At 38.3% G+C, this 23601-nt stretch overlaps 1 protein-coding gene across 1 annotated transcript in view; it reads right to left on the minus strand.

Annotated features, from left to right (window-relative positions):
- Window positions 1–23601, minus strand: part of Pibf1 (progesterone immunomodulatory binding factor 1) — a 151037-nt gene that overhangs the window by 110455 nt on the left and 16981 nt on the right. The window contains exons 6-9 of the mRNA XM_090342044.1: window positions 16515–16648; window positions 12170–12278; window positions 11720–11901; window positions 10540–10665 (exon numbers count right to left, since the gene is read on the minus strand). Of these exons, the coding sequence (XP_090198170.1) occupies window positions 10540–10665; window positions 11720–11901; window positions 12170–12278; window positions 16515–16648 (551 nt within the window). The remainder of the gene's footprint in view (window positions 1–10539; window positions 10666–11719; window positions 11902–12169; window positions 12279–16514; window positions 16649–23601) is intronic.

The following is a 23601-nucleotide window of genomic DNA, read 5'->3' on the forward strand; positions in this document are numbered from 1 at the left end:
TTTTAAGTCTTTCCTTCCTTCCTTCCTTCCTTCCTTCCTTCCTTCCTTCCTTCCTTCCTTCCTTCCTTCCTTCCTTCCTTCCTTCCTTCCTTTTGGTTGTGGGGCTTCAACTCAGTACTTGGACAGTGTCCCTGAGCTCTTTGCTCAAGGCGATCACTTTACCACTTAGAGCCACAGCCCCATTTCTGGTTTTTGAGTGGTTAACTGGACATTGGGATCTCATGGAGACCTTTCTGCCTGGGCTGGCTTCAAACCATGATCCTTCAAGTCCTGAGTAGCTAGGATTACAGGCATAAGCCATCAGTTCTTGGATATATACATTTTCTTTATGAGGTCCTATACCTTATATTTAGTCCTCAAACAGTATATCTTATATCTCCTTTAATATTACCAATCTCCATGTATCAAATTAAGTTTGAATGTATTCTACTGAAATTAAGAGTTACAGTAAACAGAGTATATCAGGAACTATTCTAGGCACTTCACATACAAAAACTCATTTCTTGTCACAAAATTTCTATAAACTGTATGCTGTATCATAATTTCCATGTCACAAATGAGAAGACTGAAGAAATGTAAGCTGGTCAAGCATTAGCCTGTGGTCACATCGTGAGGCACACTATGGAGCCTGAATGAGAATCCAGAGTTTGTTCTGCCTCTGAAGTTTCTGCTCTGAATCATGCTATCCTACTGACTTTTAGGATTTCCTGTGCTTTGCAGGCTCTTTTTCCTTGGGAAATTCTGACATTATGAGATCTATATTGCATGACCATCTCATGGTACCAATAAGTATTATATTAAAATTAGCGTTAAAAGAATTGTGAATTTATTATATCAGTGCTTTTTTTTTTTTTTTTTGGTCAGTCATGGGGCTTGAGCTCTTTAGCTCAAGACTACCACCCTACTCCTTGAGACACAATGTCACTTCTGGTTTTCTAATAGTTAATTGGAGGTAAGAGTCTCATGGACTTTAGAGCCTCGAATGGCTTTGAAATGAAATCCTCAGATCTCAGCCTCCTGAGTAGCTAGGCTTACAGGCGTGAGCTACTACAACTGGCTAGACTAGTGCTTTCATGGCTCATGGTGTTATACCATGCTCTTTCAAAATATACTAGATGAATTCTGGTGTTTGTATTCCTGCCACAGATAAAACAATAACTTCTGGGGCCAGGAGTTTGGCCTAGTGGTAGAGTGCCTGCCTAGCATGTATGAAGGCCCAGGTTCTATTCCTTGGTACCACATACATAGAAAAAAGCCAGAAGCAATGCTGTGGATCAAGTGGTAGAGTTCTAGCCTTGGATAAGTGCAAGGGCAGTGCTCAGACCCCTGAGCTCAAGGCAAAGGACTGGCAGAAAACCACAAAAAAAAACAAAAAATAGCAACACCAAAAAACCCCCACAATAACTTCTATATAACCAATAAATAATCCATCTCTACATGATAAGTTAACTAGAAAATGTAACAAATACAAGAAATTCCAATGTTCCTTAAAAGAGAAAGATCAAAACTGATAGAAGCTATCATGAAACTCAATTTTCCCAAGTTCAAACTGACTGGATAACCTAACATAATTGTAGTAAAACAGAGAAAGATGTTAGGAGTTGGCCAGCTGGCAAATGTTTTAAAATATACAACTCTGAAGCCCCTCAGTACCTGCAGAAAACTTTCTAACCTTCAAATGCCTGAGGACATCAAAATCCAAGGAAGCTCGGTCTTGCTAATATATCTCCTTGTGATCACTTAAAGTACTCAATATAATGTGAATGTCATATAAGTTGACATATTATATTGTTTAGTAAATAATCACAAGAAAATGTCTATAAATATATTCAGTACTGTTGTACACCTACTTTTTTTTTTTTTTTGCCAGTCCTGGAGCTTGAACTCAGGTCCTGGGCACTGTTCTTAGGATTTCTCAAGGCTAGTGCTCTATCACTTGAGCCACAGCACCACTTCCAACCTTTTCTGTGTACATGGCACTGAGGAATTGTACCTAGGACTTGCATGCTAGGTGAGCACTCTACCAGTAGGCCATTCTCCTGGAGTGATGCAATTTTTTTTTCAAAATAATTGTTGATCTGAACTTGGTTGAATCAGCAGTTGAAAAACCTGCAGATAAAGAGAGCTGACTCACAGAAGCCTGGGGAAAATGAAGATGTAAAGGGACTACAGTAGCTCCCAATCCCTCTGGTCTACAGAGGGCTGCATAGAGTCACATATGGGGCACAGCAGAGAAACAACTCTTGGTAAAATCTATGTGATCTTAGGCAAGCACTTTGGGACTTGTTCAGAACTGTCACATTGTAAAAGATCATGCATTAATTGTTATCTTCCTCCCCAAATCTTGTCTGCAACCTGTAGTTGCAGGTGATGCCTTATCACTGATCATCACTCTCAGATGACTAAAGTAGAAAAGTGAGTCACACTGGGTGTCACAGCATATGCTTGCAATCCCAGCTACTTCGGAGGCAGGGGCAGGAATGCCATGACTTCAAAGCTAGCCAGGGAAAGTTACCCAAATGTTATCTCAACAATAAAATAACAAATATGCAAAAGGCCCATTTTGCATTTAAGTCACATAATATCCACTAAGCAAAAATTTATTTATATACTAAATCTCACCACAGGAATGAACGTCACTCATGTTTCCCATAGTGCAGATGAGCAATGTATAGTAAATACAGTGTACAGAAAAGACATATAACTTACACACTGAGCCATAGCATACATAAATATTATAATTCCACCCATAATACTTTTTTTTTTTGCTAGTACAGGGGCTTGAACTGAAGGCCTTAGGCTATTGCTGGGCTTGCTCATTCATGGCTGGTACTAAGCCATGCTTCTAGTTTAGCTGTTTTATTAACTGGTGATATGAGTCCCTTGGACTTTCTACCAGGGCAATCTTTGAGGCATTATCCTCATATCTGAGCCTCCTGAGCAGCTAGAATTACAGATGTGAGCCACCATTGTCCAGCTATGCATAGTTGATTTTTTTTTTTGTCAGTTATGGGGTTTGAACTCAGGGACTAGGCACTGTCCTTGAGATCTTTTGCTCAAGTCTAATACTCTGCCACTTTGATATACAGTGCTACTTCAGGTTTTCTGATAGTTAATTGGAGATCAAAGACTCACACACTTTCCTGCCTGGGTTGGCTCAGAACTGTGATCCTCAGATGTCAGCTTTCTGAGTAGCTAGGATTATAGGCATGAGCCACCATCACCTCGCTAGAGTATTTTTTTGGATGTATCCAAATACTCAGTTCAGTTATCTTTGCTTATATCTTTGTAACTCTTTCTTCTACCTCTTCTTCCTCCCTTAATACCATTTAGCTTCCTAAAGTACAGGGATAGAGACCAAGATTAGATGCTTGAGTTTTGTCTTTTTCATACTTTAGAAGAAAAACTAAAACATATTCTCAAGGTACAAAAAACAAATAAAAGGCAAAACTTATTTAACTAATCTTATTTTACAGTTTTATAAAATTACTTATTAGAAGTAAGGAGACTAAGACCAAATATGCCAGTACTTTTTTTTCATTTTCATTTTTTTTTTTTTTTTTTTTTGCTAGTCTTGGGGCTTGAGCACAGGGCCTGAGCACTGTCCTTGGGCTTTCTCAAGGCTAGAGCTCTACCACTTAAACCACACCACCATTTCTGGCTTTTTCTATGCATGTGGTACCAAGGAATCGAACCCAGGTCTTCATGCTTGCTAGGCAGGCCTTCTACCACTAGGCCAAACTCCCCACCTCCATTTTAATTCTTATTAGTATAATGCACTTTGATTAAATACAGTAAACCGAATTATATAAGTCCCATTGAAGAGATTAATTTACCCAGACATACAAACTACTAAACATAATAAACTTGTTTTGAATTTTATGATTTATAAGGAATATTAAAAAAAATCTCCCCTTAGTTGTTTTTAGTTGTAAGGTTTTAAAAGGAACAATGTAGAGTTTGGTTTTACCTTGTGGGAGGACTAGTGGGACACAAGCTCTAACCACAGTCAAATCTGCCATAATGAAGAAATATATTCCACAAAGATTCCATCATATAAAACACAGGGCTGGATCACTGTGAGAAAAACAACAAAGGCAAGCTTGTACAACTGGCTGTGTAAGGGAACTTTTGTTGGTATAGGCATTCAGTTGCAGTTTGGCACCACCTGGTGGCAGCTGGCCATTGTAGTTTTAACAGCCCTGGACTCAATCTGAGGTCCTGCAGTCTGGGGTCATCCAGGAATGCCCTGGTTAGGAGGCATCCACCTGGTTGTGGCTATAGAGCAGTGCAGTCCTGTAGACAAGTAATCTTCCTTCATCTTTTGGGATTCCAGAAATGCCTCTGTTGACTATTTTCCCAAAAAAACTTTATCAAGGTGCCTCTAGTAATCATCTTGAAAAAGAGCTAATATATCTAAGTTATGTTATGGCAACGTATTTTATTTATGTTTACGTTTTTGATGGTACGGGGATTTAAACATAGGACTCACTTGAGTCATGCTCCAGCTCTTTTTATTTAGGTTTCTTTCTGGATAGAGTCTAATTTTTGCCTGGGTTGATCTGGGACTGAGAGCTTCCTACATACACTCCAGTGTAGCTGGGACTGAGGGCATGCCACCATGCCCATCTTATAAGCTGAGATAAGGTCTTAGTAACTTCATCCAAGCTGTCTAGATCTCCCAATCTCTACCTCTCTAGTAGTTGGGATTACAGGCATGAGCCAGGAGCATGCCTTCCATGGATGCCTTTTAAAGGTTAAAATTTCAGTACAAGAAAAACAACAAATTATCAACTGTTGCATCGAAGCTTATGTGGCCATGTGAATTGTTTTGAAATAATCATGTATGGGAAGTGGCGCTTGGCTCAAGGGGTAGGGTGGTAGCCTTGAGCTGAAGAGCTCAAGGACAACGCTCAGGCCCAGAGTTCAACTCCCACCACTCACCAAAACAAAACAACAAACAACAACAAAATAATCATGCATTTTATCACGGAAATAATCCCATAAATTTTAAGTTTAAATCAGCCAACAAAGCCTACAAAATCTGTAACAGAATTGAACAGAATAATAACTTTTTGGTAAAAGAGAAATACTACCCATACCATGAGTGCTGTCCTTGAGCACTATCACTCTGAGCCATAACACCACTTCCGATTTTCTGGTGGTCAAGTGGAAATAAGTCTCACGGACTTTGGTGCCCAGGCTGGCTTTGAACCTCAATCCTCAGATCTCAGCCTCCTGAGTAGCTAGGATTACAGGAATGAGCTACCAGTGCTCAGCTGAGTTCAAAATTTATAGATAACTTTTCCTTAACAGATACTTCAAATCAAACTAAATTTGTTGTCCATTCCCCTTTAAAGCCTTTTTTTAACCCTTCCTTCCCTCCTTCCTTCTTCTTTGTTCCTTCCTCCCTCCCTCCCTTCCTTCTTTCTCTTTTCTTTTCCTCTTCCCCCTCTTTTTCTTTTTCTTTTTTTTTTTTTTCCAGTCCTGGGGCTTGAACTCAGGGTCTAGGCACTGTCCCTGAGCTTCTTTTGCTTAAGGCTGGCACTCTATCACTTGAGCTGTCACAGTGCTATTTCTGGCCTTTTCTGTTTATGTGGTACTGAAGAATTGAACCTAGGGGTTCATGCATGCTAGGCAAAGTGCTCTACCACTAAGCCACATTCCTAGCCCTCGTGTATGTGTGTTTGCCAACTCTGGGCTAAGGTGCAGTCCATGGCTTCTTTTACTCAAGGCTAGCACTCTACCACTTGAGCCATAGGACCACTTCATGCTTTTTCTGTGATTAATTGGAGTTAAGAGTATCATGGACTTTCCTACTCAGGCTAGCTTCAAACAGTGATCCTTAGATCTCAACCTCTCAAGTAGCTAGGATAAGAGACATAAGCCTTGGTGGCGTTAGGTCTAATGTTTAATAAACTATCCTTACCATTCATGTGGCTATTTAATGAAGAATCTAGTGTTCTTAGCTTTTCAACCCTGTCCCCTTTCCCACCTCCTGAGGTTAATTCAATTTTTGCTAGATGTTCACTCGGACCACTTGTCTTCCTATTACTACTAATCCAATCCCATCACACCTCTTCCCTTGGTAATGGAAACCATCTCTAAAATAGCCTCTATTCTCTTTTATTCTGTTCTCTCACAATGATGTGACCTAAACACAGATCATATTATGTCTCCTCTTCTAATTGTCACATAATCCATATACAATGGTCCAAATGAATGATCTGGGCTCTTCTTTTACTCTTTAGTCACATTTCATAACTCCATGTCTCCCCCACCTCTGTGTCAGCATAGTAAGTTAACTTTAATTACTTCAAAAAGCTTCACTTCATTTTGCCTCAACAGGTTGTCAGTATGCACATTTCTTCTTTCATGAAGTCTTCCCTGATTTATCCCAAGGCTATGTTAGATACGATCTCAACCTTTGTATCTAGTCATTTTCTCTGCTATCATCATGTTTATGATTATTATTTTCTGATTTGTGCTTATCCTCCATTAGATTATGAGCTTTGTGAAGACAAAGGTCATCACTTCTGTAGCATCAAATATACAGCTGGTATATGGTAGGCTCACATCTGTAGCATCAAATATACAGCTGGTATATGGTAGGCCTCAATCAGTATTTACTAAATAAGCAAGATTGTTGTTCTGAGAATTATACATAAAGGGAGCTGCCTCTCCATTTTTTTTTTTTTTGCTGTTGTTGTATTATTATTTTTGTGCTGGTACTGGGGCTTGAACTCAGAGTTAGAGTGCTGTCCCTTAGCTTTTTCACTCAAGGCCAGCACCCTGCCACTTGAGCAACACTTCTACTTCCAACTTTGTGCTGGTTAATTGGAGATATGAATTTCCTGCTGGGACAGGAACTCAGCCACTTGAATAGCTAGGATTACAGACATAGCCTCTAGTACCTGGCTGTTGAGCCCTAATGCCAAGTAACCATCAGTACAGGATACTTCTTTCCTTACATAGGGCAAACCAAACAAGCTTCTGCCAAAGATGAAGTATGCTTTGAGAATTCTTTACTCCTTTTCAAGTCTCCAGATGATCCTAGTGAACTAAGCAAGCACATTCTGAACAATATTATGGTTTTGTTATAAACATGACAAGGCAACTCAGTAGCAGAGAATCTTAAAATTAGGTTTTTTTGTTTTTTTTTTTTTTTTTTTTTGCCAATCCTGGGCTTGGGCTCAGGGCCTGAGCACTGTCCTTGGACTTTCTCAAGGCTAGCACTCTACCACTTGAGCCTCAGCACCACTTCCGACTGTTTCCTATGTATGTGGTACCAAGGAATTGAACCCAGGGCTTTGTGCATGCTAGGCAAGCACTCTACCACTAGGCCAACTCCTGGTCCCTTAAAATTAGTTTTATGTGAATAAGGCATAAAACATCCATAGTGTTTCCATTCATATAAGACTAACATGAAAACTTAAGCTATATTGTGCAGAGGAGCTTATTTATAGATAACAGATGATGAAAATAAACAGAAAAGTAAGCACATTATATCACCAAATTCAGAATAGTAGTCCCTTGTATGCTTCAAGCATATTTTTGTTCTGCTTAGCTTATACTTAATCTGTAACTGTCTGTTGAATGTAAATTCACATTTTTTCTGAACATCTCTCTCTATATATATCTTACACATACAAATACATAAAATTCTCAAGAGATAACAATTATGACATAGAAACTAAAAATATTTAAAATAGTTGTCCAATATTTCCCCAAATTACTTTAAAAAATAACATCATGGGCTGGGAGTTTGGCCTAGTGGTTAAAGTGCTTGCCTAGCATGCATGAAGACCCGGGTTTGATTCCTTGCTACCACATACATAGAAAAAAAGCCGGAAGTGGTGCTGAGGCTCAAGTGGTAGAGCTCTAGCCTTGAGAAAGTCCAAGGACAGGGCTCAGGCCCTGAGCTCAAGCCCAGGACTGGCAAAAAAAAAAAAAAATAACATCACGACATGAAAGTTGACTCAGGACTTCTGAGGCCTTGATCACAGAAAAAAATTTATGGTGCTCAAACACTAAAGTAAGTCTGTTACCTTCAACAGCAATTTAACAATAATTTAATATCTTTTTCAGTTCCTTACCCAAATCCCACATATCTACTGCACTACAGGTCATCTAATAAATACTATATCAATATAGCAACTTCCTCTTGGATTCAGGAATGTCACATTTTTTTTGCTACCACACTCCTAGTAGAAATAATATGTTATAATGTGAACTGATGATTATTTAAGTCTGGCTTAAAATCTTTATGATAGGAGTCAAATAGTATATATTCAAGGGGCCGGGAGTTTGGCCTAGTGGTTAAAGTGCTTGCCTAGCATGCACGAGGACTCAGGTTCGATTCCTCGGTACCACATACATAGAAAAAAAAAGCCAGAAGTGGTGCTAAGACTCAAGTGGAAGAGCTCTAGCCTTGAGAAAGTCCAAGGACAATGCTCAGGCCCTGAGTTCAAGCCCAGGACTGGCAAAAAAAAAAAAAAATAGTATATATTCAAATCAGTTTGATAAGCTAGTATGACAAACCAACTTCAAACTATTTCCTATTAAAACATCAATTCTGGGGTCTGGAGCCTGGCTTAGTGATAGAGTGCTTCTCTAGCATGCCCGAAATCCTGGGTTCGATTCCTCGGTACCACATATGCAAAAAAAAAAAGTGGTGCTGTGGCTCAAGTGGTAGAGCACTATCCTTGAAAAAGCCCAAGGACAGTGCCCAAGCCCTGAGTTCAAGCCCCAGGACTGTTAAAACAAAAAAAAGTCAACTTTTCAGATGGTAGAGCACGGCCTGGTAAGTATAAAACCCTTAGGTCTGAGGTCCTGTTCCAGTCCCACTAAAATAAATTAGTAAATAAAGACGAAAACATCAACTTTCAAAAGCTAAATTACTTATTAGTTTTAGTATATAAAAAATCTGCCACACAGTAAGTAGAATTTGTTTTACTGTGATTTCCATTAACTAGGGAAACCTAACATAACGGTCTAAACAGGGTGAATAAAAATATTTAATCAAGCGCTGGTGGCTCATACCTGTAATCCTAGCTAATCAAGACGCTGCGAGCTGAAGATCATGATTCAAAGCCAGTCAGGGCACGAAAGTTCATGAGACTCTTACCTCAAATTAACCACCAGAAAACTGGAAGTGGTACTGTGGCTCAATGTGATAGAGTGTTAGCCTTGAGCTGAAAAGCTTAGGGACTGCACCCAGGCCAAGTTCAAGCCCCATGACCACAGAAAAAAAAACTTCCTTTTCAACACTATTTAATATAAGAACCAACAGCTATGTAATGCATATGTAAGGCAAGTCACATGAAGAACTACTAGTATCTTTCAATAGTTAGTCCTTCCCTCCCTTCCTTTTCTCTCTCCTACCCCCTCCCATCTTCCCTCCCTCATTTCCTTCCTCCCTCTCTTCCTTTCTTCCTTCCCCCTTCTCTCCTCCCCCTCTCTCTTTCTTTCATGCTGGGGTTTAAACTCAGAGCATCTTACTAGCTAGGCTAGCATTCTTAAGACTTAAACCACACTCAAAGCCCTTTTTTACTTTAATTATTTTTTGAATGGTGTTTCAAACTTTCTGCTTGGATCAGCTTCAGATAATGATCCGGACTACACAAATGGGACCAAATTCATGTATACTATACCTGGCCCATTTGTTGAGATAAAGTGTCATAATTTTCCCCCTGTGTTGGCCTCAAATTGTGATCCTCCCAATATCTTTCTCATAAGTAGCTAGGATTGATCATAGGTGTGTGTCATTATGCCTTACCTCTCCTCTAATTTCCTTTGTACTCTTGTCTTTAATCTCAACTTTGAGCCAGAAGACAAGACAAAAAGGCAGGACAATTAGAGGAAAACCAAAGTATTTAAATGTTTGGGAGGTTCTGTTCCATACTAGTAAGCAAAGAGTTTAGAATTTTAACATTTTCATTTTATTTATATTTGCATTCATAATGACTTTTGTTGTTACTGGTTGGTTGTGGGGCTTCAATTCTGGGCCTGGGCACTATCCGTGAGCTCTTCAGCTCAAGGCTAGCATTCTACCACTTGAGACACCATGCCTCTTCCTGTTTTCTGGTAGTTAATTGGAAATAAGAGTCTCAGGGGCTTTCGTGCCTGGGCTGTCTTTGAACTGTGATCCTCAGCTCTCAGCCTCCTGAGTAGCTAGGATTACAGGTGGAAGCCACCTGTGGCCGGATTTGTAATGATTTTTAATATAAAAGAAAAATATCGGGCCGGGAGTTTGGCCTAGTGGTTAAAGTGCTTGCCTAGCATGCACAAAGACCGGGGTTCGATTCCTTGGTACCACATACTTAGAAAAAGCCAGAAGTGGTGCTGAGGCTCAAGTGGTAGAGTTCTATCCTTGAGAGAAAAAAAAATCCAAGGACAGTCCTCAGGCCCTGAGTTTAAGTCTAGGACTGGCAAAAAAAAAAAAAAAAAAGAAAAAAAGAAAAATATCTCTTAGAAAGACCATTTAATTTCAATGAAATTCAAGTAACTAAGAATATCATACAACTTTTTTTTAAATACCTGTTTTCTCGTTCATACATTTCCCTAGTGGCACTTCGAAGCTGATCAATTTCTTGATTAGTTTTTGACTTGATTTCTTCCAGTTCATTGTGTAGTTTGCTTTCATATTCTATCTTATAATGGTCTCTGCAAGGAGCCAAAAGAAATATCCATGAATTTCATTGGTAAAACAGAGGTTCTTCTGTACTAATATTTTATATCAAGTATGCTCTAGTATTGGAAAACTTAACAATTTTAGGGTTTTATACAGCTTTATAATTTCTAAAAATACTGTTACACAGTATTTTAATTTGTGAAACATATTGCTCCACAGACTTAATTACTACACGAGGTGTTAGTAATTCACACTTTATAATACTCACCCTCAAAACAGTTTCAGTAACAGCTTTTTAGTGCACAAGGCTAAGCTTTAAAGGCTGATGCACGCAGATTATCCTTCATACAAATTTAATCTGGTATGGTATATGTTGAGATATAAATAATATTAAGACAAATACAAAAACAATATCACCCTAACTGACTTTACATGCCATTTCAGCCTTTGTACTACGGCCATAACTGCATTGTGATTTTTCTGCAGAGTTGAAGTATTATATAGCGTATCATCTAGAACAGCACACACTGATGAAAAATACTAAGGTGACAGATATGATTGTGTCAACTATTACAGGTGAAATCTCAACTTTACTTGAGTTTTACTTGTTCTGATAAACAAATAGCTCAAAGATTATAAGCAGTACATATATAAAAGAACTCTAGTAGACTGAAGGAGAAATATCTAGTAAGAGAGAAAAGACTGTAACCCAGTCTTGGGAAAGCGAAAGCAGGATGAGTTACTGAGCTATACAATGAGAACCTGCTACAAAAGTCAAACACATACACACACCCTGAAAAGAAAAACAGAATGAAAAAAAGATGGAATTTTGCAGACTGTTGCCTGAGCTATCTTTGAACTATGATCCTCCAGATTTTAGACTCCTGTGTAGCCAGAACTACTAGCTGATATGAGAGACCAGTGCCCAGGAAAGTATTCTCTTAATATTGTAGTACAGATCTTTAAAAAAAAATGAACATTCATAAAAAAATAAGTATTCATCTTCCCTAGACCAAGAGTTCCCTCAAAATGGAAAAATAGTATAAATGTATATCTATTTATGTGAGAAAATAACATCAATCTTGCCTGGATGCTACGTATTTTTCATACATGTCTTCTCTAGCCTTCTTGGTTTCTTCGAGTTGAATCTGCAGTCTTCCCAGGCGATCTTCCTCATGTGCACAGCGCACACTTAGCTCCATGTTCTGGCGATTGAGGTAGTCTTTGTCCTTTTGCAGTAAAGTAACAGTCTGCTGCAGGGTGGTTACCTGTGGATTTGTAGACATGCATGGTCCAGATCAAGTCTGGTTGATGGTCATTTTTTTTTTTTTATTGTACTTGCCACACAGAAAATTTTCCTTTTTAAAAGGGCTAATTCTTTCCTGCAAATTATAGGTCTAAAAACAATACTAAACATTTCCTTTATGCCTGGCAAGTAAGTGAAAAAGGAAAGATGTTTCTCTGATCATTTTACTCCCAGATATTGTCTACTAATATTATGCCATAAAATATATGTGATTCTATTTATAAGCTTACCTCTTTTGATAATTCATTTCTTTCTTTGGCTTGAGTTATGTGAGAAGCTTCAAGTATTTCATGTTTTCGCTTAATCTCAAGTAGTTCCTGTTCAAGTGCATCACGTTCACTATTAAAATAAAATTCAAATCCAAAGGTAAATTTCATGGGGCCAAGAGTTTGGCCTAGTGCTAGAGTGCTTGCCTAGCATGCACGAAGACCCAGGTTCAATTCCTTGGTACAACATAAATAGAAAAAAAAAAGCTAGAAGTGGTGCTGAGACTCAAGTGATACAGCTCTAGCCTTGAGAAAGTCCACGGGTAGTGCTCAGCCTCTGAGCTCAAGCCTAGGACTGGAAAAAAAAAACCCACAAAGGTAAATATTACAACCTATTACATTATTTGATTATTAGGAAACTGAACATAGATACTGGGCAGTAGATTTGGTACCATTCTATGAACTATTAAAGATTTACTTTCTGGCTGGATACTAGTGTCTTACACCTGTAATCCTAGGTACACAGAGGCTGAGATCTGAGGATTGCGGTTTCAATTTCAGCACAGGAAGGAAAGTCTGCGAAACTCTTAATCTCCAACTAACCACTCAAAAACCTGAAATGGTACTGTGGCTCAAAGTGGTAGAGCACTAGCCTTAAGCTGGAGAGCTAAGGGACAGCACCCAGGCCCAGAGTTCAAGCAGATCAAAACCAAAACACCGAAAACCAAAATAACAAAAAGATTTGTTTCAAATTATAAGGAACTTTACGTTCAAAACCTTATTTATATAAATAACCAATTTAAAAATACAAACTATGCTGAATAGTAAATAAATCCTCTTTTCCTCCATATTTTTATTTGCTTGTATTAGTTGTACAATGTAGGGGGTAGGTGGTAATGAAATAGTACTGTTTTTTGGTCAGCTGTGGGGTTCGAACTCAGAGCTTAGGTACTGTACCTGAGCTCTTTTTGGTCAAGGCTAGAATTCTACAACTTTGAGCCACAGCACCACTTCAGGTTTTTGAGTGATTAATCAGTGGTAAGAGTCTCACAGGGACTTTTCTGCCCAGCTGGCTTGGAACCGCAATCCTCAGATCTTAGCCTCCTGAGTAGCTAGGATTACAGGAGTAAGCCACTGGTGTCTTTCTTTCTTTGTTTCTTTCTTGCCAGCCCTGGGGCTTGAACTCAGAGCCTAAGTACTATCCTTGGGCTTTCTCAAGGATAGCACTCTTACCACTTGAGCCACAGTACCACTTCTGGCTTTTTCTGTGTATGTGGTATCAAAGAATCAAACCCAAGGCTTGAACCCAGGGCTTCGTGCATGCTAGGCAAGCACTCTACCACTAGGCCATGCTCCCGGCCCGAAAATAGTACTTTCTAAAGGGCACTGCAGTTATTTTTTTCACTCATCATCTTCAATCTTATTTTAAACCCACAACTTTTGAAGAGCTTACACTTGGCTCTGAACTAACAGTTCAATTATAGTTAGAAACCCTTTACAACTTAAGACTCAGGTGGCAGAGAGGATATATTGACAAGAATTTTTTTTGTCTAAACAACAAAAAAAAGTGTTTCTGATTATTCAGGCATTTTAATTTCCATGTTCATACCAGCTCCCTATCCATAAAGTACAACAAAGAATTGAACCACAACCTACAGGCACTGTTAACAGGAGCAGAGACACCAACCTGTTCCAGATTCTTTTCTCCAGTGGCCAGATGTGCCCAGACAGTACTTCACTTTCCCACCCTCCAGCACTGTCTGGAGGTCTGTCACCACATGTTTTTGTTTTTGTTTTTTGGTTTTTTTTTGCCAGTCCTGGGCTTGAGCTCAGGGCCTGAGCACTGTCCTTGGACTTTCTCAAGGCTAGAGCTCTACCACTTGAGCCTCAGCACCACTTCCGGCTTTTTTCTATGTATGTGGTACCAAGGAATCGAACCCGGGTCTTTGTGCATGCTAGGCAAGCACTTTAACCACTAGGCCAAACTCCTGGCCCTGTCACCACATGTTTTCTTTTCACCTGCTCCTCAGTAAGTCACTTGGTCTGTGTAAAAATCTTGTTTCCTAACATAAGCCATGGACTTAGATGTCATTGACCATTCTAAATCGAACATTATCAGTGGGTTTATAAAGCAGTCATCCTTAATGTACACACATTTATTTGAGTTACCATTGTACTGCATCTTCCGTCCTTACTTATTATGAGTATGCTTTCATGGATTTATAGTCTATTAGTGGAATATATATATATATATATATATATATATATATTTTTTTTTTTTTTTTGCTAGTCCTGGGGCTTAAGCTCAAGGTCTGAGCACTGTCCTTGGATTTTCTCAAGGTTAGAGCTCTACCATTAGAGCCAAAGCACCACTTCTGGCCTTTTCTATGCATGTGGTATGGAGAATCGAATCTGGATCTTCGTGCATGCTAGGCAGGCACTCTACCACTAGGCTAAACTCTCGGCCCTTGGGTTATAATTCTTATCAATGTTTACTTTAATGTCAGATTATACTTATTATGTTAGGCAGTTGGAGTACTTTCAAATGGTCTATTATGGTGTCAAATCAGAAATAGAAGAACTAATGGGCTCAATTCCTTAGTACTACATACATAGAAAAAAGTTGGAAGTGGTGCTGAGGCTCAAGTGGTAGAGTGCTAGCCTTGAGAAAGTCCAAGGACAGTGCTCAGGCCCTGAGCTCAAGCCCAGGACTGGCAAAAAAATAAAATATACACAGATATAATTTAAGTTTTTATACTGCCATAGAGAATTAAATGCAGAAATAAACCACAATTTTCCACTCATTTCTCAAAAATTGCACATTTATTAGAACTTATCAAGGGCATATATTCCCATTTATATTTTTGTGACCTATTTTTTTTTTCTACAGTGTTGGAGATTGAATCCAAGGTCCCATGTGTACAAAGCAAGTACTCTATCACTAATCTACATTCCCCTACCCTTTGTTTCTTGGTATAATGTTGCTTAGTTTCCTGGCTCAGGTGGGCCTGGTCAGAATGCTAGAGGATTGCTAGTTCCAGGCCACTGAAGGCTACATGGACAGGCCACCACTATACATAGCTAGATCATTTTATTATTTAACCCATTCACTGTACCTAGTGAACCCCTAAGTTTCTGTATGAGCCTCTCGTTTGATTTTCTGTTTTACTTTTAGCACTTGGAAGGGCTTACTATGTTTCTTTTGTTAAGGTCATTTATATCTTTCCTACATTTTCATTACACAAACAAAACTATACATAACAATGGAGATGATGAAGCGGAGACCCATGCTCTCATCATCCAACATCAGCAATTATCAATCCTGACTCATCTGTTTCATTTATCTTTCATTCATGGTTCTTCTAAATTAGTCTAGGTTATCTTTTTAATTTTTCTCTTTTTATATATTATTTGTCACTGGCATGGATGTATATCTTCCAATCATAAGTGACTCTATTTTGCTTTATTTTTTTATGGATTTGCTTTGTGTTTGGAAAATAGGGTCCGTTTATATAGCCTAAGCTAAGTTTAGAAGTTATGATCCTCCTGCCTCTGTCTCCTGATGGCTGGGCTTGCAGTTGTATGTCATCATACCCAGCTTTCTACTTTATTTTCAAATTAAATTCAGCATTATTCAGAGGTCTGCTATATATACAAAATTAAAAGAACTTTACAAAGGAATATGTAGTGACAGAATGGTTCATTATTATATAAGTAACAGAAATGTATATTGTAGTGCAACAAAGCGGGGCACTTGTGGCTCACGTCTATAATCCTAAGCTACTCAGGAGGCTTAGCTTTGAGGATCACAGTTCAAAGTCAATTAGGGCACTAAAGTCTGTGAGACTCCTACTTTCCAATTAACTACCAGAAAACTGAAGTGACACTGTGGCTCAATGTGGTAGAGCCCTAGCCTTGAGCTGAAGAGCTCAGAGACAGTGCCAGGCCCAGAGCTGAAGCCCCACACTGATGGGAAAACAAAACAAAAAAAGATACATGTAATGGTTCAATGTGACTAAGAAACATAGGTGATCAGAAAGTACTCTTGTTTTTTGAAAGACGGAGTGCCTTTTGTTAGAAATGAACAGCTGAAAAATAGTTGGGGGAAAACTGAAGAACTTAAACTGATCTGATTACATAAAACCAACCAAATAAAATTTACAAATGTTTATTCATATGGAATTTGATTGGGTCTCATCTTATTAAGTAACTTCTCAACAAAATGAAAACCAATGTAAAAATACAACTTACATCCAACAAAATGTGTCGTTCTGAGCTAAGAAATGGCAAAATTGGAATTAACCAGGTTAATAACAAGAATCCAAGTGACTGATGCATACAAAAAATGGTGGTCACCTTAATGACTTACCTCTTGACTTTATCATAATTTTCTTGACGATAGTCACCATGCTGAATTTGTTGTTTTGTGTCTGCTAATTCTAAGGTCAAGCGTTGACACCTGATTTGAAGGTCAGAGTAGTGCCTTCGATCTTCCTCATGCATCTGTAAATCAAATGAAACAATAAAACATTATGAAATAAACATATGTCAGGCACCACTGACTGATTCCTGTATTCCTAGCTACTCAAGAGTCTAAGATCTGAAGATCATGGTTCAGAGCCAGCCCAGGCAGTAAAGTCTGTGAGACTCTTATTTTCAATAAACTATACAGAACAAGCCAGAAGTGGTGCTGTGGCTCAAAATGGTAGAGAGCTAGTCTTGAACGAAAAAGCTCATGGACAGCACCCAAGTCCAGAGTTGAAGCCCTTGAACTAGCAAAACAAACAAACAAACAAATAAACAAATCAAAATATAAATGATCAAATTCTGCAATGAATTCTTCCATTATAAAATTTCCTTCTCATAATTGAACCAAAAAGATCTTCCATTTTTCTACAATATTAAGTAACTCAAGGCAGGACATCTTGAATCAGAGTAGTTTTTAAGCTCATTTTTTAAAATTTAAGCTGTTTAAGAACAAACATGACAACTATGGCTCGCTTACAAGATTACCAGTTCTAAATGACATTTTCAACATTCATTGAGTTACTATTGATCCTAAAAGTACAGCAAGGAATAAACACAGTGCCAGTTCTCCCAGTAATGTAGAATGTAGACACCAAAGGCCATATATGAGCAGATACCCATAGCTAAAATAAAAAATAACCCTTGAAAAGATTAACTATGGCATTCTATTTGCTGAAGAATGTGTAACCTAAAAACACCTCTATAACATTTCTCTCTCCTACCCTCACATTACCAGGAATGCGCACGGACTCAGGAGATGCTGCGATATGGGCAGAGGAGAGGGAAAGAAGTGAGAACTTAAAGATCACAAAGGCCTCCACAATCTGGTCCTCATTATTTCAAGTCTCATTTCTCCTTATTCCTTACAGTTATATGTCACCTTCTGACTGGACTATCTGCAATTTCCCTGAATGTATGGAGGCTTTCTTTAACCCTCTGCCTGAATCCCTACATCTAACCTGAACATGGCCAGCCTTCTGAAGAGCACTGATTCTCTTGTACCATTGCAGAACTCTCACTATAGTGAGAACATGTTAAGGACAGAGACTGTTTTGTTAACCACCGGACTATTTATACAGTGCCTGTTATATAGCAAGAATTGCTTTAGGGCAGATTAAGAAATGAAATGAAGTTGGGAGCCAGTGGTTCACACTTATAATCCAAGCTACTCAGGAGGCTGAGATCTGAGGATCATGAGTGTTTGTTGTTGGTGGTTGTGGGGTTTGAACTCTGGGCCTGGGTGCTGTCCCTGAGCTCTTCATCTCAAGGCTAGCACTACCACTTGAGTCACAGTGCCATTTTCTAGTGGTTAATTGGAGAGAAGAGTCTCACGTTTAGTGTCCAGGATGGCTCTGAACTATGATCCTCAGATCTTAGCCTCCTGAGTAGCTAGGATTACAGGAGTGAGTCACCTGTGCCTGGCAAGGATTATGATTTGAAGCCAGCCTGAGAAGACAAATCTATGAGACCCTTATCTCCTCCAATCACCCAGCAGAAAGGGAGACGTGGAGGCATGGCTCATGAGGTAAAGTACCAGCTGTGGAATGAAAAACTGAGTAAGAATGAGAGGCCCTCTTCCTCTACCCTTCCCTCTCCCACCCCACAAACATACAGAAAAGAAAGAGAAACAAAAAGTTATATAAATATGGGAACTGAAAGGGAAATCACGACAATGGGTCTGAATCACTATGTATTTTTTTTAATTCATCAGAATCTTTGAACCAACCACCAGCCCTACCTCCAGAACCCAGAATGTTGAGCATATATTATCCTGAATCATCCCCTTATTAGCTGATTAGCTAAGTGTAGTCATAGCACTCTCTATATAAATACTGACTCAATTATTTCTATGTGAGTGGCCCTGAAATACATGCTTCAGATAGAAGATGAGTAAGTTAAAATTTTTTCCCTACTAAAACTGTTAAATGTTGAAGTGTGATTGCCAAATTTATATCAAAGGGCCATTGGAGAGATATAATTATGAAAAACCGTACATATTGTTTTACTTTATTATATAGAACTTTTACACTGAAGTCTTCTGTGAGAATGTCCTTTCTCTATGGTATTATTGCAGGATTAAAGCTGAGAATCTTCTATTCACTTCCACAGTATCATCACACACATCATTTCAGACTAAGTCCTGAAAGAAGATTTAGTTCCCTTAAAGAATGCTTTAGCCTTCTAAGTGTTATTAATTATATAACTGCACTGGGCGAGTACTGTGTTATATTTGAGAAGAGTCAGAATTCAATTGTGTAGAATTGAAATATATGCAGTATGAACTGTACAGATTTGTATATCTCTCTGTACTTCAGTGTTTACCTCAATGAGTTATTAAAAAGATTATATCAATACATATGAATGCTTATGAAAATGTCTATAATACAGTGACTACTCATTAGCTACAAATTTAGTTATAGGTATGCTTCCTTGTTGCTTGTGAGATGACAGCCTAATTGATAAGTTCATAATGTACAATGACTATGACAGAATTCTGAAGAACATAAACATGAGAAATATGAACATTTGAAAGAGGGCAAAAGATAAAGGACCCAGGAAGCAAAGGTGAGCCCAGAAGTGTGTGTCTCCAACAATAGGAAGAGTGCCCCAAGGATGCAGCAATCAAAAGCACCGCCCAGAGCTGGACCTCAGGGCCTGGGCACTGTTTCTGAGCATCTTTTGCTCAAGGCTGGCACTCTGGCACTTGAACCACAGCACCACTTACAGCTTTTTCTATGTATGTGGTACCAAGGAATCAAACCCAGGCTTCATGAATGCTAGGCAAACACCCCCTACTAGGTACTCCGGCCTAAGAAAACTTTTTAAGGCAGAATACCAGAGACAGAGGCAAATATATTTGAATACTCAGCATATCCTTGATTGTGTTACTTTGCATTATCTGTGTTGTATACATGTGAGTGTATGGGGGGTATTTATGTACATGAATGTGCATAGTACTAGGATAAAAGGCAGGTTATGTTTGGGGCTGGGAGTGTTTGACTAGCACAAATGAAGATTCCTCAGTACCACATACACAGAAAAAGGGAGACATATGCTGGGGAAGCAGTGGCTCACGCCTGTAATCCTAGCGGCTCAGGAGGAAGATATCTGAGGGTCAAGGCTCAAAACTAGCCCAGGCACAAAAGGACCTGAGACTCTTATCTCCAATTAACCTCTAGAAAATGGAAGTGGGGCTTGGCTCAAGGGTAGGCTGGTAGCCTTGAGCTGAAGAGCTCAGGTACAACACCCAGGCCCAGGGATAGGGTAGTAGCCTTGAGCTAAAGAGCTCAGGGACAGCGCCCAGGCCAAGTTCAAGTCCCATGACCCGCCCCCCCCCCCCCAAAAAAAAAAAATCGAGAAATGATGCTGTGGTTCAGGACTGGCAAAACAAAAAAGAAGGCAGGCTGTGGCCTATAGGAAGTAGATTTTAAAAGACCCCAAAATGTTGTTTCTAATATATCAGGTCAGCTGGAAAAGGTCTACTATGCCAAGAATGGCTTCTCTTCTAGTTCTGATCTCCACAGCTGAATTCTGGGTCTCCAATACTAATAATTCCTCTTGCTTTTAACTCTTCCCCATCAATATTTGAACATTTTCAATCTTGTCCTATTTTTTTCTCAAAATTTCTTTATCCCTATTCCTTTCTCAACATACAGCTTTGTTTTGTTTTGCTCCTACTGGTGCTTGAACTTGGAATCTGGTGCTATAGCTCAGCTTCCTTGCTCACAGTGGATTCTCTAAACATTTGAGCCACACCGCTGGTCTAGGTTTTCATTGTTTTTTTTGTTGTTGTTGTTGTTTTGTTTTTTTGTTTGTTTGTTTTGGAGATGAGTTCCAAGCCCTGGGCTGACTTTTAACCTAGATCTACAAGGCCTTAGCTTCCTGAGTAGCCAGGATTACAGGCATGAACCACCAATGCCTGGCTTAATTTTTCCCACTTCTGCTAAAAACTAGCAACAATTGTTTACAGTTTTGTACCACAAGTTTTTCACTGTCAGTTTCATAAAACTGTACTTGCAGCTTCACTCCCAATTTTTAAACCTTTTGCCACAGAGTTAAAATATCCTTCACTTTATTCCCAAAATCTTTTTTCTATTCATACGTTTTCTTTTCTTTTCTTTGGGGGTAGAGAATTTGTCTCAGAAGCACAAGGTTATGAATTCAAAAGCCAGTTATCACTACTACTATCCTCACACCTCCCCAACAAGGGAAGAAATAGGAACTACATGTTTTATCTTTCTGCTTATAAAAGCATTTTTAGGCTGTAAGTTTCCTTCTGGCACAGCTTTAAATGTAACTCAAGAATTTTGATATATTATCACTTTCATTTCTTTCTAATTTCAGTTTATCTCACCTCTTTGAGCCAAAAGATATGTTTCTTAACTGTCAAATAATTTAATTGCTTTCATCTTTTATTTGCTTTGGCTTAATTCTCTTCAGGGGTAAGATCTATGCTCAAAGTATCAGTTTACTATATGATCAAGTACATACATGTTAGTTTTGCAAGCTTTCCAAAATATCTTATTTAGGCAAGAATAAAGTGGCCATGGTATTCTTGAGTGTCACCACAGCACTCAGTATGGTAGGCAGGAAGGTCTCTAATGGGTCAGTGTCCCCTGTTGTAACATGATGACACATCCTCTTGGCCAATGAGTTTCAAGATTTCATTTCAAGGTTTAACATGATATGCAAATATCTACCCCATAATGAAAGTCAAAAGTGTCACCAGATGTACTTAAGATTAGACATGGGGTTACAAATGAAGTCTTGTTACTCTTGAAGTCTAGGCTTCCCCATGATGAATCTAACAGCTAAATGAATATTCTAATACTCATACTGAAAACTGCATTGCCATAGCTTCCTTGGAGCTTGCTTCCCTTCAGGCACTTTTATCTGCAAGTCATTTACATGACATAAAAATTCAATGGGTTGGAGCTGGGAATGTGGCTTAATGGTAGAGTGCCTGTCTAGCGTGCAAGATAAGCCCCAGCACTGGCAAAAAAAAAAATAAAAAATAAAAAATAAAATTCAATGGATTTATGAAAAAGAAAAAGCTTTTAGTGGTAAGCACAAGAAAAAGAGTTTATTATTACTAGCTGTGATGCTACAGGAAGTATGACTACAGTCATAGTTTCAGGAATGTTAAGTAACCCATTACTTTTCAACTCTTACAGGTTGTATACAACTGTAATTCCAACACTCAGGAGGCTGAGGCAAAGAGAACAAATTCCAGACCAAGCTAGATGATACTGAGAAGCTTTCTCGACAAAAAGAAAAAAAAAAAAACAAATTAACCTGCCCAAACCAAAAATATGCTTAATTGAAGACTAAAACCATAAAATTTCATTAAGAATTCAAATATTACTTAATCTCAATTAAGTAAAAAATAGAAAATAACTTTAATTTTCAAAGGATGTGTTCATGGTTCAAGTATCTGCTCCACTAGAATCCTGCTATTCAATAAAAACTGTGAATGCCATTTTTAGCTCATTTCAGACTAAATCAGACTCCCTATAAGTGTCTAGGAATTTAAACTTTACCCATGCTTATTTACTTTAAATTTACTATAAAGAAGCAAATCTATTATTCTTTTTTTCTTTTCTTTTTCTTTTTTTTTGGTTGGTCATGGGGTCTGGGTACTGTCCCTGAGCTCTTCAGCTCAAGGCTTACTCCTTGAGCCACACCACCATTTTCTGGTGGTTAATTTGGGATAAGAGTCTCACAGTCTTTAGTGCCCGGACTGGCTTTGAACCACAATCCTCAGATCTCAGCTTCCTGAGTAACTAGGATTCACCTGGCTCTACTATTGTCTACTAAAGAATTTTTAGACATTCTAGGATACTTTAATGAGTAATTTATATTCTGTAGAGGAAACTTAAGATTATACACTGGATAGAATAAACAGAAATTTCAGAAAGCATTCATCAAACCTCAATAACAATTTCATATCATGAATGAAACACCTCATTTTCATACAAATAAAATTAACTGGATATTTTACATTTGAAAACTTATAATCAGCCTCCAGGTAATCTTTGCAGAAAATTTCCCAAGAATTGTAACTATGTTTCTAAACAAGGAAGTTAGGCTGAACAAAACACTTTTTGCTTCCTAGTTACCAAAGCTCTTATAAGAAATATTTCACCATTTCCTCATGAAACTTAATAACCTCATTTAGTGAGGACTCATTAATATTACATGGTATTATGAGGACTGCTTTCTTTGGAACAAAGGGTACACCCTAAATTAACTCCACAACAGCAAAACAGCTACACATTTCCTTGTTGCATGAGATGCCCCCAAATTTTGATCTGCTGTAAAAAAAAAAAATTTCACCTATGACTGTATAGACATAATGTTTTATTACATAGGTTAATATGTATCTATGATATACAAACCCTTAGCCTAATTTTGATTGTGTTCTAAAAACTAAGTGCCAGTGATTGTATATAAAGATTCCCTTCTTGAATACTTGTTTGTTAAACATGTCATTTGAAATATGATGTAAAAATCAATGTTAATAAATTCTTTAATAAAAAAATAGCCAAAGTGGGACCAGGAAAAAAAAATTCACAAGACAAAAAGTACATAAGCACTAATTCATTAAGTACCATGCTCAATATATAATACAGCCAAAAATAATTGCCACTTATAAATTTCAGAGTTGAAACAAAAGGCTAGCCCTCTTTGTCAGTGTTAATATCTGGATAATATGTCACAGTAACTGAAGATCTAAAAACAAATATGAAAGAAAACATCAGGAACTGGAATAACAAAAAGTTACTTTGTTAAGGTCAAGGATTACACTCCATTAAATTTCAATAATGATTTCCACCTTATTTTTTTTTTTTTGTGCCAGTTCTGGGCTTGAGCACAGGGCCTGGGCACTGTCTTTGGACTTTCTCAAGGCTAGAGCTCTACCACTTGAG

Source organism: Megascapheus bottae, chromosome 11 (assembly GCF_031878675.1).
Source record: "Megascapheus bottae isolate mThoBot1 chromosome 11, mThoBot2.hap1, whole genome shotgun sequence".
In the NCBI taxonomy this organism is placed as follows: domain Eukaryota; kingdom Metazoa; phylum Chordata; class Mammalia; order Rodentia; family Geomyidae; genus Megascapheus; species Megascapheus bottae.